The following is a 17711-nucleotide window of genomic DNA, read 5'->3' on the forward strand; positions in this document are numbered from 1 at the left end:
TCAGCATTACCTGAGAACCTTCCTCGTCCAAGTCAAGTGACCAGACCGATCAGTTCGTCAGCGGCGCTCCAAAAGTGCGGAGCCCAATCCGGAATATTGTAAATAGAAAAAGGAGCAACAGGATCAGGCAACATGCCCAAGTGGTGGAGCTGCGGCTCCAATCAGGAGACCAATAGCATTTTCCGCAGCGAGGTGATGTCCTTGGTGCAGATGTACTTGCAACCGGAGGCAGCTTACGATACGATTGCCGCCTTGGGCGAAGTGGGATGTGTTCAGTTCCGTGACGTAAGTATTTCTAAAAATTAAACTTTTTAAATATAACAGAAACTGGCAAAACTACAAGTTACCAATTATATAAACTAAATAATTTTCCATTTTTTTAACAGCTGAATGAGAAAATAAACGCCCAGCAGCGGAAATTCATAAGCGAAGTAAGGCGATGTGATGAACTGGAGCGCCGCATTCGTTACGTGACCTCCGAGCTGAACAAGGAGGGTCACCAGGTGCTCGACCTGATAGATGACTTCCCACCGGCCCCGCAGCCGCGTGAAATAATTGATCTGGAGACTCATCTGGAGAAGACGGAAACGGAGATCATGGAGCTGGCTGCTAACAATGTGAACCTGCAGACCAGTTACCTGGAGTTGAGTGAGATGATCCAGGTGCTGGAGCGCACCGACCAGTTCTTTTCGGACCAGGAATCGCACAACTTCGATTTGAACAAGAAGGGCACTCATCGCGATCCGGAGCAATCGAATGGCCACCTTGGATTTGTGGCCGGAGTGATCAGCAGGGAGCGGGAGTATGCCTTTGAAAGGATGTTGTGGCGTATTTCCCGTGGCAACGTCTTCGTTCGCCGCTGCGACGTGGATGTGGCCCTCACGGATCCCAAGACGGGCAATGTGCTTCATAAGAGCGTGTTTGTGGTCTTTTTCCAGGGCGATCAGCTGCAGGCCAGGATCCGCAAAGTGTGCACCGGCTTCCATGCCCACATGTATCCGTGTCCTAGCTCGCATGCCGAGCGCCAGGAGATGGTGAAGAACGTGAAGACCCGCCTGGAGGACCTTCAGGCCATCATTAGTCAGACAAGTGATCATAGGACATGCGTCCTGCTGGCTGCCATGAAACAACTGCCCACTTGGAACGCCATGGTCAAGAAGATGAAGGGCATCTACCATACGCTGAACCTGTTCAACGTGGATTTGGGCAGCAAGTGCCTGATTGGCGAGGGCTGGGTGCCCAAGCGTCAGCTGGAGCTGGTGGAGGTGGCTCTGGCCGCGGGCTCAGCCAGTGTGGGCAGCACTGTGCCCTCGTTCATCAATGTGCTGGACACGAAGAAGGAGCCGCCGACCCATTTCCCCACGAACAAGTTCACGCGCGGCTTTCAGAATTTGATTGATGCGTATGGATTCGCTGGCTACCGGGAGGTGAATCCGGCTTTGTACACTTGCATCACATTCCCCTTCTTGTTCGCCGTAATGTTCGGCGATATGGGTCACGGGACGATCCTCTTCCTTCTTGGCTTGTGGATGGTGCTTGACGAGAAGAAGTTATCCAAGAAGCGAGGTGGCGAGATCTGGAACATCTTCTTCGCTGGACGTTATATTATCATGCTGATGGGACTGTTTGCCATGTACACGGGCTTCCACTACAACGATATCTTCTCCAAGTCGATCAATGTGTTTGGATCCCGTTGGGTAAATGTGTACAATCGAACAACTGTGCTGACCAATCCTACGCTGCAGCTCAGTCCCAGGGTGGCCACGCGTGGCGTTTACCCCATGGGCATCGATCCCGTCTGGCAGTCGGCCTCCAACAAGATCATCTTCCTGAACACCTACAAGATGAAGCTGTCGATCATCTTTGGAGTGCTGCACATGGTCTTTGGCATTTGCATGTCGGTGGAGAATTTCGTGTTCTTCAAAAAGTATGCCTACATCATTTTGCAGTTCGTGCCCCAGGTGCTCTTCCTGATGCTCATGTTCGGCTATATGTGCTTTATGATGTTCTACAAGTGGGTGAAGTACAGCCCAACCACGGACGTGGAGGCAAATACCCCCGGATGTGCGCCCTCTGTGCTGATCATGTTCATCGACATGGTGCTTTTTAAGACGGAGACCGTACTGCCAGGCTGCGACGAGAATATGTTCCCCATCCAGAAAACTCTCGAGATGATCTTCTTGGTGGTGGCTATTCTTTGCATCCCTTGGATCCTGCTGGGCAAGCCTTTGTACATTAAATTCCAGAGACGCAACAGGGTAAGAGGTTGTGATTGGAATCGTAGACGGTTTTTAAAATATTTATCTCTTAGCCCGCTGGCCCAGTGGTTGAACCAGACGAGATTGTAGAGAAGATCGAGGTCACCACAGGCAAGGAGATCATCATTACGGAGGTGGCTGAAGCTCACGAGTCGGGCGGACACAGCGAGGAGGATGACGAGGATATGAGTGAGGTCTGGATTCATCAGGCCATCCACACAGTAGAGTATATCCTCAGTACCGTATCGCATACGGCCTCCTATCTGCGTCTGTGGGCTTTGTCCCTGGCTCATGCCCGTAAGGTTCTTCTGGTTCCACAATGATTAAACTACTCACAAAGTCACTAATTTCAGAGCTTTCCGAGGTGCTGTGGACCATGGTGCTGGACATCGGACTGCAGATGGATGGTTATGTGGGCGCTATTGTGCTGTTTTTCATCTTCGCCATTTGGGAGTTCTTCACCATTGCTATTATGGTGATGATGGAGGGTCTCTCCGCTTTCCTACACACATTGCGTCTCCACTGGGTAGAATTCATGAGCAAGTTCTACGTTGGAAACGGCTATCCGTTTACACCCTTCTGCTTCAGGGACATCTTGATCGTCGTCGAAGACGATTAGAAGCACATGGAATGACCTCAGTGGGTCCCTCAATTAAAAAAGTTTAATAAACGAAGCAATACAAAATATATTTGAACGTGTTATTTATTAAAAAATCCAGTTGTTGAAAACAATTGTATCTTTCTTTTTTTAAAATCAAAACCAATTCTTCGCGATTTCAAGTATTGAGAAAAATTTGTCTTAAAGTTAAAATTACTTGGTGTTGCGGCGAAGGGATAGTTCCCATTCCAAGTCATCGACAATTTCACTGTTAGGAAATAAAAAAAAGTTTAAAGTTTAGATTGTACATGTTTTGCAATGAGTAATTTAAGGCAATAACTTACATGGCATCCCGTTCGACATTTTTAATAGCACGTAAGTCATTTGCCAAAGATTTTTTTTTGATAAATAATTTTTTTTTTTTGGTTATCAGCTCATTGGACTTTGTTAAGATCTTGGTGCTTATCTCGCGCCTCTCTTTCTGTGTGTCAATAATGCGTTTCTTTAATTCGTTGTACGACTAAAATATTATGAATAAAATGAACTTGCTTATATATTTGCATGGGATAAGCTACAATCTATTCTTCTAAGCAAATAAATAAATATTTATCTTGAGTAAACAGCCCTTAGGCCTGGCTGGAGGCCATCTGTAGTTAAATGATTTTATAGAACATTACCTACCATCGCGGTAAACTCGTCGTAGGGACTCTCAGATTTTAGAGCCTCCCTGGCCTTTATGATTTCCTTGCAGTGGTTCGAATAGGCCTGACAAAAGTTGTTCTTTTCACCAATCTGCCGGTTGAGCAAAGCCAAGATATATTCCTGTTTAGCACTCAGATCCCGAATTTCGGATAGAACATTATGAGCTGTGTTAAAATGGCTTAAGAAGCTCAAGGTTTCGTACTTCTCAGCCATCAGCATCTCCATTTGTCTCTTCATATTAGCGATTCTTGCAGCGCTTGCAGCATTTTCAGAGCGCTGTAATTAAATCACAATTACTTTAAACGGGATTACAAAAGGGTACCAGGACTTGCCAATTTAGCCAGGCTTCTCTCAACATAACCGGTAATTTCTTCTTCCCTCTTTTCTTCGTCGTTGCTGTAAGTCATTATTGCTGTAGTTTTCGACCCTCAATGTATATATTAAATTTGTTTAGGTTTTTTTTATTAGTTCCTTTAATTTGTTAAAGCTTTGACGGTAACGTTACCGTCAATAAAAGGCGGGACTAGTGTTGCAAAATTAAAATTCTATTTTCGATTGCAGTCAACAATTCTTTCTTTGGTACTTATCGATTAAGTTATTCAAAATAGTTTTTAAATAACACTATTCGTTTAGTGTAGATAGACATAACAAATAGATTGTTTTATTTAACTTATATACAATTCCAAAATATTTTTAGAAGCACATTTTTATTGTTTTCATTTATTTGTTTTAAAAGATTGATTGTAATTAAATCGTCTACAGTTATCGATGTTGATGTTGTCTGACTGCGGGCATTAAGGGGACTCGACCCGGAGAGAGACTAAGCAAGCGCCATTACGGCCCATAACCATGTTTTCAACCAAATAATTGATTTTTTAATCGAACCGTTTTCAGTTACACCGTTTAAATGTTTAGTTCGAATTTTTGTTTTTCAGTTCTGAGTAACGGGTGTCTAATAATTGTGGAACTCGAATGTAGCGGTCTTTCTTGTTTTATTTTAGAAGGGCAAAACAAAATCTTCAATCCCTTGACAGCTCGGACGTGATCATTGAGTAAGAAGAAGACCTTAGATTGCCTTGAACAACATACAAATAACTTAATCGCCTATGTCCAAAAAAGTTATGGCCATGGTTTCCCGACTTCTAACAAAAACAAACCGTGACCGGGTGCGAGGATGTCCAAGAGTATGGCCTTTGAGGTCTAACCCCAACCTTAGTGGGTCACCTTACGGTTCATTGATAAACGCAGCATTCCAACCCACGGCCCACTTTCATGTGGGTTTGGGTTACGTTGGCGGCGGATCGCAAAAAGGTCATCACATTGAGGGCAGCGCTCAGCGGAAAATTCTTGCGTATTGCAGCGAAATTCTGTGGAAGTTGAAACAAACGGGGAGTTTATTTAGAGGTGGTCATTCTAGAAATCCGGTCAGTTGTGGAGCCATCTAGCAGCGGGTCGGTCTCCAATCATTCTAACCGAACCTCCAATTCTGGATTAAAGTATGTGGTACCTGCGCTTGGCTTTGGTCTTGGTCAGCCTGGCGATTGTTTGTTGGGCGGACACCTTGGTCCAGCTTAATGTGAATCGTCCCTTCAACGATGTCAACGAGAAATTCGTGAGTTTTGCCGTAAAGCCAGAGGACCTGTATGATGCCTTGGATGGTAAGAATCGGAAGGGGGTCACCAACCTGGCAAATCTGCTTGGGGATGCCCATATAAAGTTCGTGGGCGACTTCTATTTTGCTAGTAATGCACCTACCAGGCTGCGAAATCCTAGCAAGATCATCTGGAAGGGATTTAATCGATGGACCCGGTAAGTTTGAAGTTTACTCTTTTTATGTCCTTTTCATCATTAAACTTTCTTCCGAAGTGCCGTAAACTGGACCATGATTATTCCGGTTCCATATGCTCCCGATGAGTGGGACTCGATGCACACTCTGAAGATCCTGAACACATCCTATATGGTGGGCATCACCGATTGCATCTGGCAGCTGGGCACAAGTTTTGGCACTGCCAGGGCCAAGGATTACATCCAAGAGCTTCGAACCCTTAAACTGATGACGGATACATTTAAGCCCTATGTAGACGACTGGCGGTTAATGGGAGCGGACATTTCAGCAGGAAGCAGTGCGGATGAAACCAAGAGATACGTGGACATGTCCAAGGATCTAAATGCAGCCTTTGGTTGGACACAGTAAGTTGTTTTCTTCTTCCTATTTTAATAACCTCATTATACCTAGTAACTTCAATACAAACTTATGATTATTTCCCTTTTTTTAAGGCCTGCCAACATGTTGCCAAAGACGAGTTTGGGTAGCTACCTGTACGACAGCGATCCCGCCCTGCGCGTTCTGCAACAACAGCGTGTTCCTTTGTGGTTGACACTGCCGGAGGAGAGATCCTCGCAAAGATTGGTCGGCGATGAGACCACGGATGCCCTGCGATGGGCCCAAACAATGGGCGATGCGGCCACCAGCGGTTTCGATGTGATCTTCAAGCGGATGACCTTATTGGACTTTGAGCGCCCCAACTTCAGTTTGTATGTGACCGCGCTGTTTAAGAAGGTTATGGGATCAAGGGTGTTCCCTGCCCTACCTCTGAATGTTTTTGCGCCGACCAACAAGTTGTATACCCATTGTGCGAATGCCGTATCTGGTGGATTGGCTTTCATGGTGGTCAATACGGAGGAGCAGCCGACTACGATTACGGTTAAGAGCGCCAAACTGACAAGTAGCGAAATTTGGCAGTATGTCCTTACGGGCTTGGATCAACGCGTCCAGCTGAATAATGTTCCTTTGCATCTAAATACTACCTTGCGTCCTTTGATTAAACCCATCGACCCAAGTAAGCCACTGCAATTAATCACACCCAGCATGTCGGTGAGTTTCTGGGTATTACCCGATGTCAATCTGGAGCACTGTCAATTCACGGAAATCGAGGCAGGCGATTCAAGCGTGGAATCCTCTAAGGAAAAGACTCGTACTTACAAATATAGTTCCGCCGATCGGTTGCTACAGCGATTAATCGAAGAAACTGCGGTTGCAAAGGGATCTGTTCAGAGTTCCATAAATCGCAGTAGACGATTTGTGCCCAATAGTCAGGAGACTCCAGATACCCTTCTCGATCGTCTTTTGCAGCATTTCAAGGATGTGGGTCCCGCGAAGAGGGAATCGAGTGTCACCAATGAAAAGGTAAAGCCCCACAAAGCTTTGGCCTGGTTGTATCAGGTCCTTGAAGAAACCCGCGATGTAATCAACAAGCGATCCAAACGTAGCACTTCCAGCTATTCGGGACCGTTCTTCTACAACCGCCAAGGTAAAAAGACAGCAATGACCAAGAAGATTACTGAGATTCGTAAGCCAGAAAGGAAAAGCAAGCCCCTCTTCGACTTTGACGAGTTCGATGAGGAGAAGTTCTTTAAGCCTGTAGGGGAGAAATCGGAGGAAGTACCTACTTATACACGACTTCCAGAAGGTGATGTGCATCTGAAGCACATAGAGAGTGTTGATGGTGAGGAGAACGAGCAGGAAGCTGAACAAGAAGTGCCCAAGAAACGTAGAACCAAGTCCAGAAACCAGCTGAAGATCATGCAGCGTGCTGAGGATAAAGAAGATGAACAGGAGCAGGAAGCTGAGCAAACAGAAGGACGTGGAAAGTTGCGTCTCCTGCCCACGGAATTCTTTGAGGCCTTGCCTGCTCCCAAACCAAGTAAGCGACTGAATCTGGGAGCCACCTTGAACTCGCTGCTCTTTCCGGAACCCTTCTCCAGCAAGGCCACCATGGCCAAGGGTACGCAATTACAAGCCAAGCCAGCTGAAGAAGCCGAAGTGGATGTGGAACCAGTGCCAACTGTCAGGCGACGTCACTCCAAAATAGGTCACGTGGCCAACGATTTTTTGCAGGCCCAAAAGGAGTTGGGAAAGCATTTCCTTAGCCACATCAACGAACATGAACATGAGTTTTCCCTAGGCGATGAGGCATTGCGGGAAACTTCGCTTGAGACAGGAAACCCGGAAAAGAAATCTCCCACACAAGACCTTTTTGGAACCAAGAACGCAGCCCCAACTCTGCACAAGAAACTTCCACAGAAGGTAGCCGACGAAGGAATTACTTCCTGGTGGGATATTCCAGCAATGCGAAGACGTCGTGCGATAAGCGAAACAAATTCTCTAAACGAACTCCGCTCGAATGCAATCGATAAGTCAGATCGCGAGGAGATGTTGCCTCTGGGAAGATATACCTTCTACGAGTACAAAGTGGATCAGGATCCCGAGAAGGACATTACCCAACCCACAGAGGAGAAGGAATCCACGATTATGAAAATCGGTAGCAAGACGCAGACTTCTGGCAAGAAGCACAGTATAACACATCTCTCCGACAGTCTTGTAAGCACAGTAAAATCAAAGGTGAGCCGCTTCATTAATATCATCTCCAACCATATGAATGAGTGGTATAATACGTTGACCAAACACCTGGAAACGGAAACACCAACCCAAAAACCTCGCAGGGAAAACTGGATCGAGAAGTAGAAACATTTGTATTACGATATTTAAATAACTTGTGTAAACTATCAGCATTAAAATGTAATGTAAATATTTAATTGTGTACAACAAAGTGATTATTGCATTTAAATGACGCTTATTTGATAGATAATTTTTGGGGAATTATCTCATTCAAGTAAAAAACGCAGGACTTAGACAACGAACTAGAATGGCTTTAGATAAGCTTATGCTAGATTGTTGAGCTATTAATATTGTACTAGCTCATGAATTACCGTATGATAAAATAAAGAACCAGAAAATAAATAACTACTTACTTTTTAAATTGTTCTTATTTTCTCTAGGAAAGTTATATCATTTTTATAAGATTACTTTCTTTAAGGGGCACAACTAGTGTGACATTTCAAAAAAATCTTTTTTTTTTTTCTTTCATATTTTGGTAGATTACACCTTTAAAAATAACATATTAAAATTTCAAATCGATATCTTAAATAGTTTTTGAGTTATAGCAATTTTAAGAGCAGCCGCTCGTATAGCAGTAAATACGATCATTTTATCTTTAAACGCGTTTTTCTCGAAACTGCATTTTCCGAATTTGCTGCAGTGATAACTCAAAAACTAATGATCCGATCACTATCAAATTTTTTTTAGATGTTCTATATATAGTCCTCTCTACAATGACCTATCGGTTTTTTGATCCGATCAAAAATCGAATTTTGGCAGGCCAAAAACGACCAAAATTTTGGGTAAAATTCGATTCTTATTTTTTTAAACGCCGCCATTTTGTCAATTTTTGATATTTTTTATTTATCGTAGGTCATTGTATGGACAATATCATCTAGTTTAACGAGAATTTTTCATTTTTTGATTTCATCCACGGAGAAGGCCGGAATCACTGCAGCAGTTGGGGCACTTTTTTTTTTAGCGCCGTTGGAGATCGGCTCTAGCATAAGAAATATTTAATTTTTTTCTTTAAAAATTTTACTGTATATTCTTCAAACATGTATAAATATTGTAACGAACTGCTTTTATTTCTCCGCTCGCTACGTGAACGTGCGGCTAGCTCAGATGAGTTTGTGTGTTCGTCCCACCAAATTTATTGATGCGTAACCCCGAGACCAAAGTATAACACAGAGTTAGGTTAGATTTAGGAATACTTGTTGGGTTTATTGTACGTAGATTTATAGCTCGATATTTGGTTCGTGGTTCTGCTGTTTGATGACTCGATCTCCCTCGTCGACGCCGGTAGTGGCTCCCACGTCGACTCTACGGCGGTACGCCTGTCGTGCGTCCTCTGCCTTGCCGAGTCTTTCGGGCACCGGTCGCGTATTAGGCACGCTACGAGCCTCTCACAACCTTGGAGGATGTTAGGCAGAACCTCCCTAGCGGGGCTAAGCAGTGATGCCTGCAGTCACCACTCTTCGCTCCACCCCGGAGTTCGGTCGGGACTTCGTCGGCCTGGCCCTCAGCAGGTCCTCAATCTCTCATGAGCAACCGACGCCGGGTACCTTTCGCACAACTCCACTGGATCTTCGTCGGCCTGGCCCTCAGCAGGTTCTCAATCTTTCATGGGAAACCGACGCCGGGTACCTTTCGCACAACATCCACTGCCAAGACTCCACCAACTTCGTCGATTTCGAGACTCGTAGACGCACCCTACAACTTACCTTGTACCCTCGGGATCTCAGCTTGGCAGTCTCAGCTTATGTAGACGTGACCGTCGTTGGGCTTCTTGACTCGGCGATCTTGACTCCGGATTATTTGGCACTTGGTATTCTCCTTGGGGTTTCACTCGCGTTGGTACGATCTCGCTGCACGACTTCACTTGACTGTCCAGCTTCCTGCACGCGTCCTCCTTTTATATGCCACCCTGGTCCCGTTATTTCCCTCCTTCGGTGGCGTGACTGGGTCCACAGTGCAGGACAAGTGGCGTGATCGGGTCCAAAGGGCAGCACAAATCCCGTTAGTTCACGGTCTCTCCTCTTTGTGCTGGTCCAAAGTCCGCCAACTTCACCGTTATAACGGGTACAAAGTCCAGAACTTCACCGTTATAACGGGTACAAAGTCCAGAACGGTACCGTTAGTTCACGGTCTCTCCTCTTTGCGCGGGTCCGAAGTCCGCAGACTCACCGTTATTGGGTCCAAAGTCTGCAGACTCACCGCAGCATTGAGTCCAAAGTCCTTTGCACCGTTATTTCCCTTTTTATTCTGCACGCCGCGCATCCCGCTGTTGCTATGCGGCTCTCCTGCACTCAAACTTGTAAGGCGTTTTACAAACCCTTACAATATATTCTGAAAATTTGAAAAGAATTGATCAAGTAGTTTTTTTTATAAAAATTCCCAAAAATCACCATTTTTTTAGGCCGTCACACTAGTTGTGCCCCTTAACTGGCTCATGATAATCTCCAGTTACTGGAATAGTAATTAAGTATTGTTTATTACAGTAAAAAATTTCTAACCATAATTTTCTACATAATTGCAAGCTCGTTATTTGAGCCACATTACCATGGCGGAGCTTGCTGAAGCTCCCGCCAGGTGGCTTTTCCAGACCCACTTTTCCGCAAAAGCCACTCTCCAGATCTTTCTCTTACTGTTGGTAACTAGTTTTTCTCCTCCTCGCTTTGCTCTTTCTTTCCAGGTGAGCCGCGAGTGAAGACGGGCGCAAAGAGGAGCCATGAAAACGGCTAACCTGTTACCATGGCTATAACTGAAATAACAAAATCACCGCGACTATGGCAATACTAAACCGGTGGAGACGATCGCGCATTCTCCGCAGCCTCGGCTTTAAAGTCGGAATTCCGATTTCAGTCTCCGAGCAGTCGTTCAAGGCGAAGGTTGTGGCCAGCTTTTGAATCTTCCGATTTCGATTCATTCCGCAGACAGTCCAAAGTGCAGTCCACCAGCAGTGGCAATAAATTATAGATCAGCCAAGAGCCAAAAAAGAAAAACAGGTGAGTGTGCACTAAAAACTAGTCGGTGACTGGCGAAAATCAGTTAACAAAAGCCGAAAACAGGTCAGCTCTAGACTTCTTTTCATGGATCTTTTTGAGGCTGCATTCAGGGCGGGGTTCTTCGGGGAAGATCTGTGGGTTCTTAAGCGGCTCATGCAAGCGTAACCAGACTTCAGCCTTCGAGTCTCGAGGAAAGCACTCGGAAATCTTTGTGACGTGGACAGCGAAAAATAACAAAAAGAAAAAATAACCAGAAACCCAAAACTACATGAAACTTCAGACTTGCTTTCTTTTTCAACCTTCTTTCGTTTTGGCTGCCAATGAACTTTGCTGTCTGCTGTTTTTTCGGCGTTTCATCATAATAAGCCATAATTACGCACATGTGTGAAAGTGAAAGTGTAAGTTTTCACAACAGTCCCCCAAATCGATTATTTGACAGACTCTGATAAACGATTTGAGTTGTGAAAACCTTTCCTAACTAACCGATAACCCAAAAATTAAACCTCAAAACCCAAAACCAAACCCGTTTCGTCAAGCCCTAAGACAAACCGTCTGGCCTTCGCTACCACCGATATTATATAATCTGATTTGCATATTGACACGGATATACACACATGTAGTATTCACAACTCGGAATATTTGTAGGATGGGTTTCATCTTCGGTTTTCTGCCAACCGAGCATTATTTGCGCGACATCTTAATCATGACATTGTTGGCCGCAATTGTGGCCACTCTGATGAGCATTCGGTTCTATCTGCGAATTACATCTGGACGATGTTTCACCGAGGTAATGAAAAAACCTCCCCCAAAAGCCAAAATCTAAAGCCCACAGTAACCATGATTTCCCAAATTAAAATCCCCACGCCTTGAAATTGTGATGCGAACTGAATAATTCTAACTTTTGCTGTACTTCCACTTCCGCAGCAAATTCTTCCCTGACTTTGTATATACAGTCGGCATAATTATTATAATTGTTTAAATATATATATTGTTTGTATATATAGGTATATACTGCTTTCATATATATTGTTTACATATAATTTTTATGCCGACGTATAAAAGTTAAAACAAAGAGCTTTATTCATAGATTTGTTTATAGGTAGTTGGTCACTAAGCAAAGTTCATAGACACAATATTTTATGTCATAGTCGAGATTTCAATAACTACTCAAATTATTTTCGTAAAGCTCGGTCTTAGGAAAAGTTCTTATTATCTGGAAAAACCCAATGAAACTTATTAAATTCTGAAGCCTGTCATTAATTCTAAGTATGCCAAATTTAATTGCTACGAACTCACGGCTTGTTAATCTTTCCGTAAACTTGTTACTATATTGGTCAGTTGTGACGCGTCGACTTAATTACAGATTTAATTAGACACCTTTTGAGAGATGCAGGTACGTCAGATCTGTGAGATACAGTTACCACCTGACAGTATATTGTCTAAGCTTTAGTATCTCGGTTACAATCTGGGCGATCGCTTACCTGTGATTCACAGAAAGCTCTCAGCCGGACGGCAATTAAGAGCCCGGTTAATGGCTATAGAAACTAAGATACCTTCTGTTCCACACGGACTGCGATTACCGAGTCTGTGGCTTTGAGCGTACTAATTACTATTGTAAACATTTTTCCGAACACCCAAGACCCCGTAATTTTGAATAACGTCCCCGTATTAACTGATTAACCTCTGACATTTATTACAGACTAAGATGGAGGGCAAGACCGTTATCATTACTGGCGCCAACAGCGGAATTGGCAAGGAGACGGCCAAGGATCTGGCTGGCCGAGGAGCCCGTGTTATCATGGCTTGCAGGAACCTGGAGACTGCCAATGCAGTTAAGGGTAAGTGGGATAAAATAAATATAGAGTAATAAATTCTTATCTTTAATTTTCCAATTCCCAGATGAGATTGTCAAGGAGACGAACAACAATAAGATCCTGGTTAAGAAACTGGATCTGGGCTCCCAGAAGTCAGTGCGGGAGTTCGCCGCTGATATCGTGAAGACGGAGCCCAAGATCGATGTGCTGATCCACAACGCCGGCATGGCCTTGGCCTTCCGCGGTCAGACGAGTGAGGATGGAGTGGAGCTGACCATGGCCACCAACCACTACGGCCCCTTCTTGCTGACCCACCTGCTCATCGATGTGCTGAAGAAGAGCGCTCCGGCTCGCATTGTGATCGTGGCCTCGGAGTTGTACCGCCTGTCCTCGGTCAACTTGGCCAAGTTGAATCCCATTGGAACCTTCCCTGCCGCCTACTTGTACTACGTTTCGAAGTTTGCCAACATTTACTTCGCTCGTGAGTTGGCCAAGCGGCTGGAGGGCACCAAGGTGACCGTGAACTTCCTGCACCCCGGCATGATCGACTCCGGGATCTGGCGCAACGTGCCCTTCCCCCTCAACCTGCCCATGATGGCCATCACGAAGGGTTTCTTCAAGACCACCAAGGCCGGAGCCCAGACCACCATCTACTTGGCCACGTCCGACGAGGTGGCCAACGTGTCCGGCAAGTACTTCATGGACTGCAAGGAGGCCACCCTCAATGCCGCTGCCCTCGACGAGGAGAAGGGTCTCAAGATCTGGGAGGAGTCCTTGAAGATCGCCAAGATCACACCTCAGGACCCCAAGATCTAAATGGTTATCTGGGGTTAAAGGATAGTGCACAGCGCCCATGCGCATTTAACTGATTTGCTTTTCTTGTTTTTAAGGGGGAGTTTAATGTAGCCTAAGTTTTTCATCTCAATAAATAAAAATTTAAAATCTAATCTTTGCTTTATAGTATTAAATATTTTTTAGTTTATAAAGCTTTAGCTTGGCAAAGATACTTAGTGAAAAACATTTTGTTTGACCCCGAATTTAATTTTGGAAACTAACTGCAAGGTAAACCAATATTGAAACAGAAAATTAAATATACGAATCGCGTTAAATTGTTCCAACTGAGCTGGCTATCCTGGACATAATGTTTCGATTTCGTTTCATGAGAATTGCCGAGAACGACAAATCACAGCGCCAATCGGGAAGAGTAACCCGATCCACAAGGAAAAGGGAACGAAAGCGGGGAAAAGCCAAAAAATTCTCACACAAAATTTCGCCGGGCTCACTCACCTGTTGACGAGGGTGAGGAGGGAGGATTCCCAGGGGATTCCACCGGAGGATATAATCTGATAAAATTGCAGTCGCATCCTCGGCTGGTTGTCACCACATCTATATTATATTTGCAGAGGGAATTAGGGTTGCGGTTGTTCGCTTTTCGGTAGATTATTATCAGCTACTCGATGGGCACGTGACCTGCTCGGCGATGATGATAGTGCCGATCGGTGGCTAATAATATGTTAAATGGCGTAATTGAAATTTAATATTTATCCAAGGGATTACAGGATAATCATTTGCGGTTCGCCAAAATGGCATTAAAGATAACGGAGCGTGCGGCACCGCAGATAATTGAGGGACAAAACGCCCCTTCGACGCCCACAATTCGCTACTGTGAGAAACTAATTCATCAGCAATTAGATCTGCTCGCAGCATTTGTTTGCGGAAGTGATTCCCTAATAAAAAACAAACAGAGAGTGCATCTTTATTGCTGCATTGGCTTGTCCTTCAGTCAGCGAGGATGGTAACTCCATTGATAAGCGATACCAGTGGTGAACCCTTCTGGTTGGGAGCCCCTCTTTGTTTTTCCAAAGGTATCGCCTTACAAATTCAATTTGGCGCGCTTCACTCAAGTGTACTCACATCCCAAAAAGGACGAAAGGACATTGTTGTGGCCAAGTTCAGCTGTAATTCAAGTAGTTGTCTCCTTTTCTTGGGGGAGTCCTTCGGCCGTACTTACCATATATGCACTTCCACTCGAGGGTTTGTAATAAGTCGCGCGCATTTAATAAGCTGGCTTAGGTTTTTAATAAGAAGTGGGTTATGCGACAGTCCCGATCCCGGATCGTCCAGCTGTCAGGACTGCGGTTCGTCCTTCTCCATCCTGTCCGGCAAATGTCAACTGGCAACGGCTGCGCCTGTCACGCGGTCATCGATACTCTCCTTTTGCGAGGGCGTGAGTTGTCGGCCCAATCGCACTCGCAGATGTCCCAAGGACTCCATTTCGTCAACTTTACAATTTCCACTAAGCCCTATGGCATATCATAGAAACCATATAGAGTCCAGTAGTTGACAATCCAGTGATACCGAATGTTATTTAAAAGTAAACAAAATTTCCTAGTAATACTCCAAGCCAAAGCATTCCTGTCAATAACAAATTGTAATGGAAAGACATCCAAAAATAATGAAAAAAGTAAATTCTTGAACTGTCCATAACTTTACCAATTTTGGCCAGATTTTAAAGCACCTTGCCTTTAAACGTTTGTGATAGATTTCTTAATGGACTTTTAAAGCCTTAAATTTTACCAGTTTTTAATAAATTTTAATGTGGAATGTGGTCCATTTCTAGATCTTTGATTTTTTTCAGATTTTCTCCAGTTTTCAATTGTTTGCACAAAGCCACGTTTTAGATGTTCAATTAAAATTAGTTAGTTAGGTTTTCATTTTAAATAGGTACCCTCTGCTAAAATAAATTACTTTAAAGATAATGAAATGTTAAATAAACTACCAATAATTGCAAACCACCGCCATCGGTAACAATCCCCGCTTTTGGCCCATTGGTTTAGCTCGTTTTAGCCGGCATGGCATCTAGTATGACCGAATGGCATTAACATGTTGAATGACTTGAGTGGCAGCATAAAAAGCAAAGCGCAGCCGAAACCAGGAGAAGCCCCACCAGTGCCGCCCGAAAAGTATTTCATTGATTTTTGAAGCCTCGCCAATACACAACGGAATACAGAGCGGCGAAGGCAAAAGAAATGAAATGAAATAAACCAAACTGAACTGAACAGAACAGAACAAAAAATATACTCGGACGTATAGCGCAAAATGAAAATGAGGGAAATGTGTGTTGCTGGTGGCAACATGGAAATCTCGGGGAGGGATGGGATGGGAAATCATTGGGATCATGTCCTGCCATTGTTTGGCAACTCAAATACGCAAAACAAACAGAACGGCCACCGATGAGCCTCAATGCAAACAGTTCCACGTGCTGCGATAAGGTGGTTGATGGGCTGGTGTGATAACAGGTCCTTGGAGAGGGTGCCTTAAGATATATTTACCCAGCGGCTTTATTTGTAGCAAATTCAGAGAATCATTAGCTTTTGCGGTCAGTCGAGGGAGAAGCTTTTACCGCGCCAGTTTGATCAGCTGACACCTGAACACACCTGAGGACCTGAGGGATCTCGCTCTAATTGTTATTGATACCCAGATTGACTTGGCTACCAGCTACCTCAAGGAGCGGATCCTAATCCGTTCTGACAATCGGCAGCAGCGGAGACAGGCTCATGTCCTTAGCCAAGTTGTTGACATGAAACCGATACCGATACCGAAACCGAAAAAAAAGTAAACTGGTTCGGATCTGATCGGACTGTGGATCTGATTTTAACACACACGACGCTGGCTGGGTTTGACCTGAAATTCCCATCGATAAGGTAAGCCGATATGGGGGATATAGCTCGATATGTGTGCGATCAGTGCAAGCCTTTGCACTCAACTGATTTTGTCAATTGCTGAATTCAATTTTGGGCGTGTGAACTTTTTCTTTTTGCTGCGGATCGACTTAAAGACTTAAAGACTGTATTGCATTAAAGCCTGTGTAAATCTACCTACATCTGGGATAGACAAATATGTTTCACAATTTTTTTCTTCGCCCATCCATCTGGTTTGTCATTTATTCCCTGCTTTTTCTGCTGCAACCACAAATCGAACTATCAAATAACATTCAAACTATTCACAATTGTCGGCCCGGCGACAAGAGCATCGATCGATAGACAGTCGTCATTGGCCGCGCTACAACTGAGAATTAGCATCGGAGATACAAAGATACACGCAACAGAAGCAGATACAGACGGCCAGGTACAAAGATACAAGTTACAGAAGCAGTCAGGGGGTTGCCGACTTGGCCCAGCGGACTGCCTCACTTAACCACAGAACAATGGAGCGAAGGAAGCAGAATGCCGACGAAGACGATCAATGGTTGGCAAGTCCATGCCAACTACCCCTTAGCCCGCCCTCCGATAACCCTTGCACTGAGAGAAAAGTTGAGCTACTCAAAAATTCAATTGTAAAGGGAGGGTTTAATACTAAAAAAAACATTGTTTTTAGGTTGAGTTGGAAATATTTATTATTATTAATTATTTATTATAAAGATAAAATCTAAATTATTTCAAAATAAGAAACTTCTTAAAATACAACACTCTGGAAATAGTTTTCACAGTCTGACAAAATGCATTTTATTTAGAGAATGGTTCATGTTTGAATATATTGATCCATTCAACCTAGTTAAATTTAAATATCTTTCTAAGTTTTAAACTATCCCCACAGTTGTGAACTTATTCATATTTAATCTTTACATTTTTTATAGGTGTACCCTTTTTTTCCGCCTGTCTCATTGGTATCTGGTGTCGAGCTGTAAAGATATTAAGTGACAAATAAAAACTACTGAAAACTGCTGCCGCTGTTGCTCGCTCCTCAGCCGATGTTGCCGGCCACGTATGAATGGGCCTGAAACTCGGACTGGGCGGGATCGGCAGAGGAGGCGGAGGAAGTGGAGGAGGGTTGTGGATTTGGCAGAGGGGTAGTAGCCGCAAAAGCCGGTAGACGGAGCGCATTGGTTGGCCG

At 44.3% G+C, this 17711-nt stretch overlaps 4 protein-coding genes across 6 annotated transcripts; 3 read left to right on the forward strand and 1 right to left on the reverse strand.

The window, feature by feature from the left end:
• Nucleotides 1–60: 60 nt before the first annotated feature.
• Nucleotides 61–2947, forward strand: LOC108087365 (V-type proton ATPase 116 kDa subunit a1). Its single transcript, XM_017184705.1, has 4 exons — nucleotides 61–285; nucleotides 387–2258; nucleotides 2312–2555; nucleotides 2612–2947. The coding sequence occupies exons 1-4, from the start codon at nucleotides 133–135 to the stop codon at nucleotides 2875–2877; spliced, it is 2535 nt and encodes an 844-aa protein (XP_017040194.1). The 5' UTR covers nucleotides 61–132; the 3' UTR covers nucleotides 2878–2947.
• LOC108087366 lies at nucleotides 2944–4073 on the reverse strand. Of its 2 annotated transcripts, XM_017184706.2 has the most exons (4): nucleotides 3891–4073; nucleotides 3538–3834; nucleotides 3201–3376; nucleotides 2944–3124 (listed from the first exon to the last, which is right to left on the reverse strand). In XM_017184706.2, the coding sequence occupies exons 1-4, from the start codon at nucleotides 3963–3965 to the stop codon at nucleotides 3070–3072; spliced, it is 603 nt and encodes a 200-aa protein (XP_017040195.2). In that variant the 5' UTR covers nucleotides 3966–4073; the 3' UTR covers nucleotides 2944–3069. The 2 variants fall into 2 exon arrangements, with proteins under 2 accessions (XP_017040195.2, XP_017040197.1); XM_017184708.2 differs by lacking the exon at nucleotides 2944–3124 and having other exon boundaries at nucleotides 3262–3376; nucleotides 3534–3834.
• A 983-nt stretch (nucleotides 4074–5056) lies between these two features.
• On the forward strand, nucleotides 5057–8369 carry LOC108087101. Its single transcript, XM_017184283.2, has 3 exons — nucleotides 5057–5367; nucleotides 5425–5748; nucleotides 5836–8369. The coding sequence occupies exons 1-3, from the start codon at nucleotides 5057–5059 to the stop codon at nucleotides 8081–8083; spliced, it is 2883 nt and encodes a 960-aa protein (XP_017039772.1). The 3' UTR covers nucleotides 8084–8369.
• Nucleotides 8370–10850: 2481 nt separating this feature from the next.
• On the forward strand, nucleotides 10851–13765 carry LOC108087381 (retinol dehydrogenase 14). 2 transcript variants are annotated; one of them, XM_017184722.2, is made up of 3 exons: nucleotides 10851–11004; nucleotides 12704–12842; nucleotides 12904–13765. In XM_017184722.2, exons 2-3 carry the CDS (start codon nucleotides 12710–12712, stop codon nucleotides 13632–13634), a joined length of 864 nt encoding a protein of 287 aa, XP_017040211.1. In that variant the 5' UTR covers nucleotides 10851–11004; nucleotides 12704–12709; the 3' UTR covers nucleotides 13635–13765. The 2 variants fall into 2 exon arrangements, with proteins under 2 accessions (XP_017040211.1, XP_017040210.1); XM_017184721.1 differs by lacking the exon at nucleotides 10851–11004 and adding an exon at nucleotides 11636–11791.
• The last annotated feature ends 3946 nt before the right edge of the window (nucleotides 13766–17711 follow it).

This window comes from Drosophila ficusphila, unplaced genomic scaffold (genome assembly GCF_018152265.1).
Source record: "Drosophila ficusphila isolate 14025-0441.05 unplaced genomic scaffold, ASM1815226v1 contig_791, whole genome shotgun sequence".
Lineage (NCBI taxonomy): Eukaryota > Metazoa > Arthropoda > Insecta > Diptera > Drosophilidae > Drosophila > Drosophila ficusphila.

Excerpts from the sequence above, each read along its gene's own strand:
- LOC108087365 (XM_017184705.1), top strand. The coding sequence starts at position 133 with ATGCCCAAGTGGTGGAGCTGCGGCTCCAATCAGGAGACCAATAGCATT. Across the intron at positions 2,259-2,311 it reads AATTCCAGAGACGCAACAGG|CCCGCTGGCCCAGTGGTTGA; the intron begins GTAAGAGGTTGT and ends TTTATCTCTTAG. Across the intron at positions 2,556-2,611 it reads TTTGTCCCTGGCTCATGCCC|AGCTTTCCGAGGTGCTGTGG; the intron begins GTAAGGTTCTTC and ends CACTAATTTCAG.
- LOC108087366 (XM_017184706.2), bottom strand. The coding sequence starts at position 3,965 with ATGACTTACAGCAACGACGAAGAAAAGAGGGAAGAAGAAATTACCGGT. Across the intron at positions 3,377-3,537 it reads ACGACGAGTTTACCGCGATG|TCGTACAACGAATTAAAGAA; the intron begins GTAGGTAATGTT and ends ATAATATTTTAG. Across the intron at positions 3,125-3,200 it reads AATGTCGAACGGGATGCCAT|TGAAATTGTCGATGACTTGG; the intron begins GTAAGTTATTGC and ends ATTTCCTAACAG.
- LOC108087101 (XM_017184283.2), top strand. The coding sequence starts at position 5,057 with ATGTGGTACCTGCGCTTGGCTTTGGTCTTGGTCAGCCTGGCGATTGTT. Across the intron at positions 5,368-5,424 it reads GGATTTAATCGATGGACCCG|TGCCGTAAACTGGACCATGA; the intron begins GTAAGTTTGAAG and ends TTTCTTCCGAAG. Across the intron at positions 5,749-5,835 it reads GCAGCCTTTGGTTGGACACA|GCCTGCCAACATGTTGCCAA; the intron begins GTAAGTTGTTTT and ends CCTTTTTTTAAG.
- LOC108087381 (XM_017184721.1), top strand. The coding sequence starts at position 11,651 with ATGGGTTTCATCTTCGGTTTTCTGCCAACCGAGCATTATTTGCGCGAC. Across the intron at positions 11,792-12,703 it reads CTGGACGATGTTTCACCGAG|ACTAAGATGGAGGGCAAGAC; the intron begins GTAATGAAAAAA and ends CATTTATTACAG. Across the intron at positions 12,843-12,903 it reads GACTGCCAATGCAGTTAAGG|ATGAGATTGTCAAGGAGACG; the intron begins GTAAGTGGGATA and ends TCCAATTCCCAG.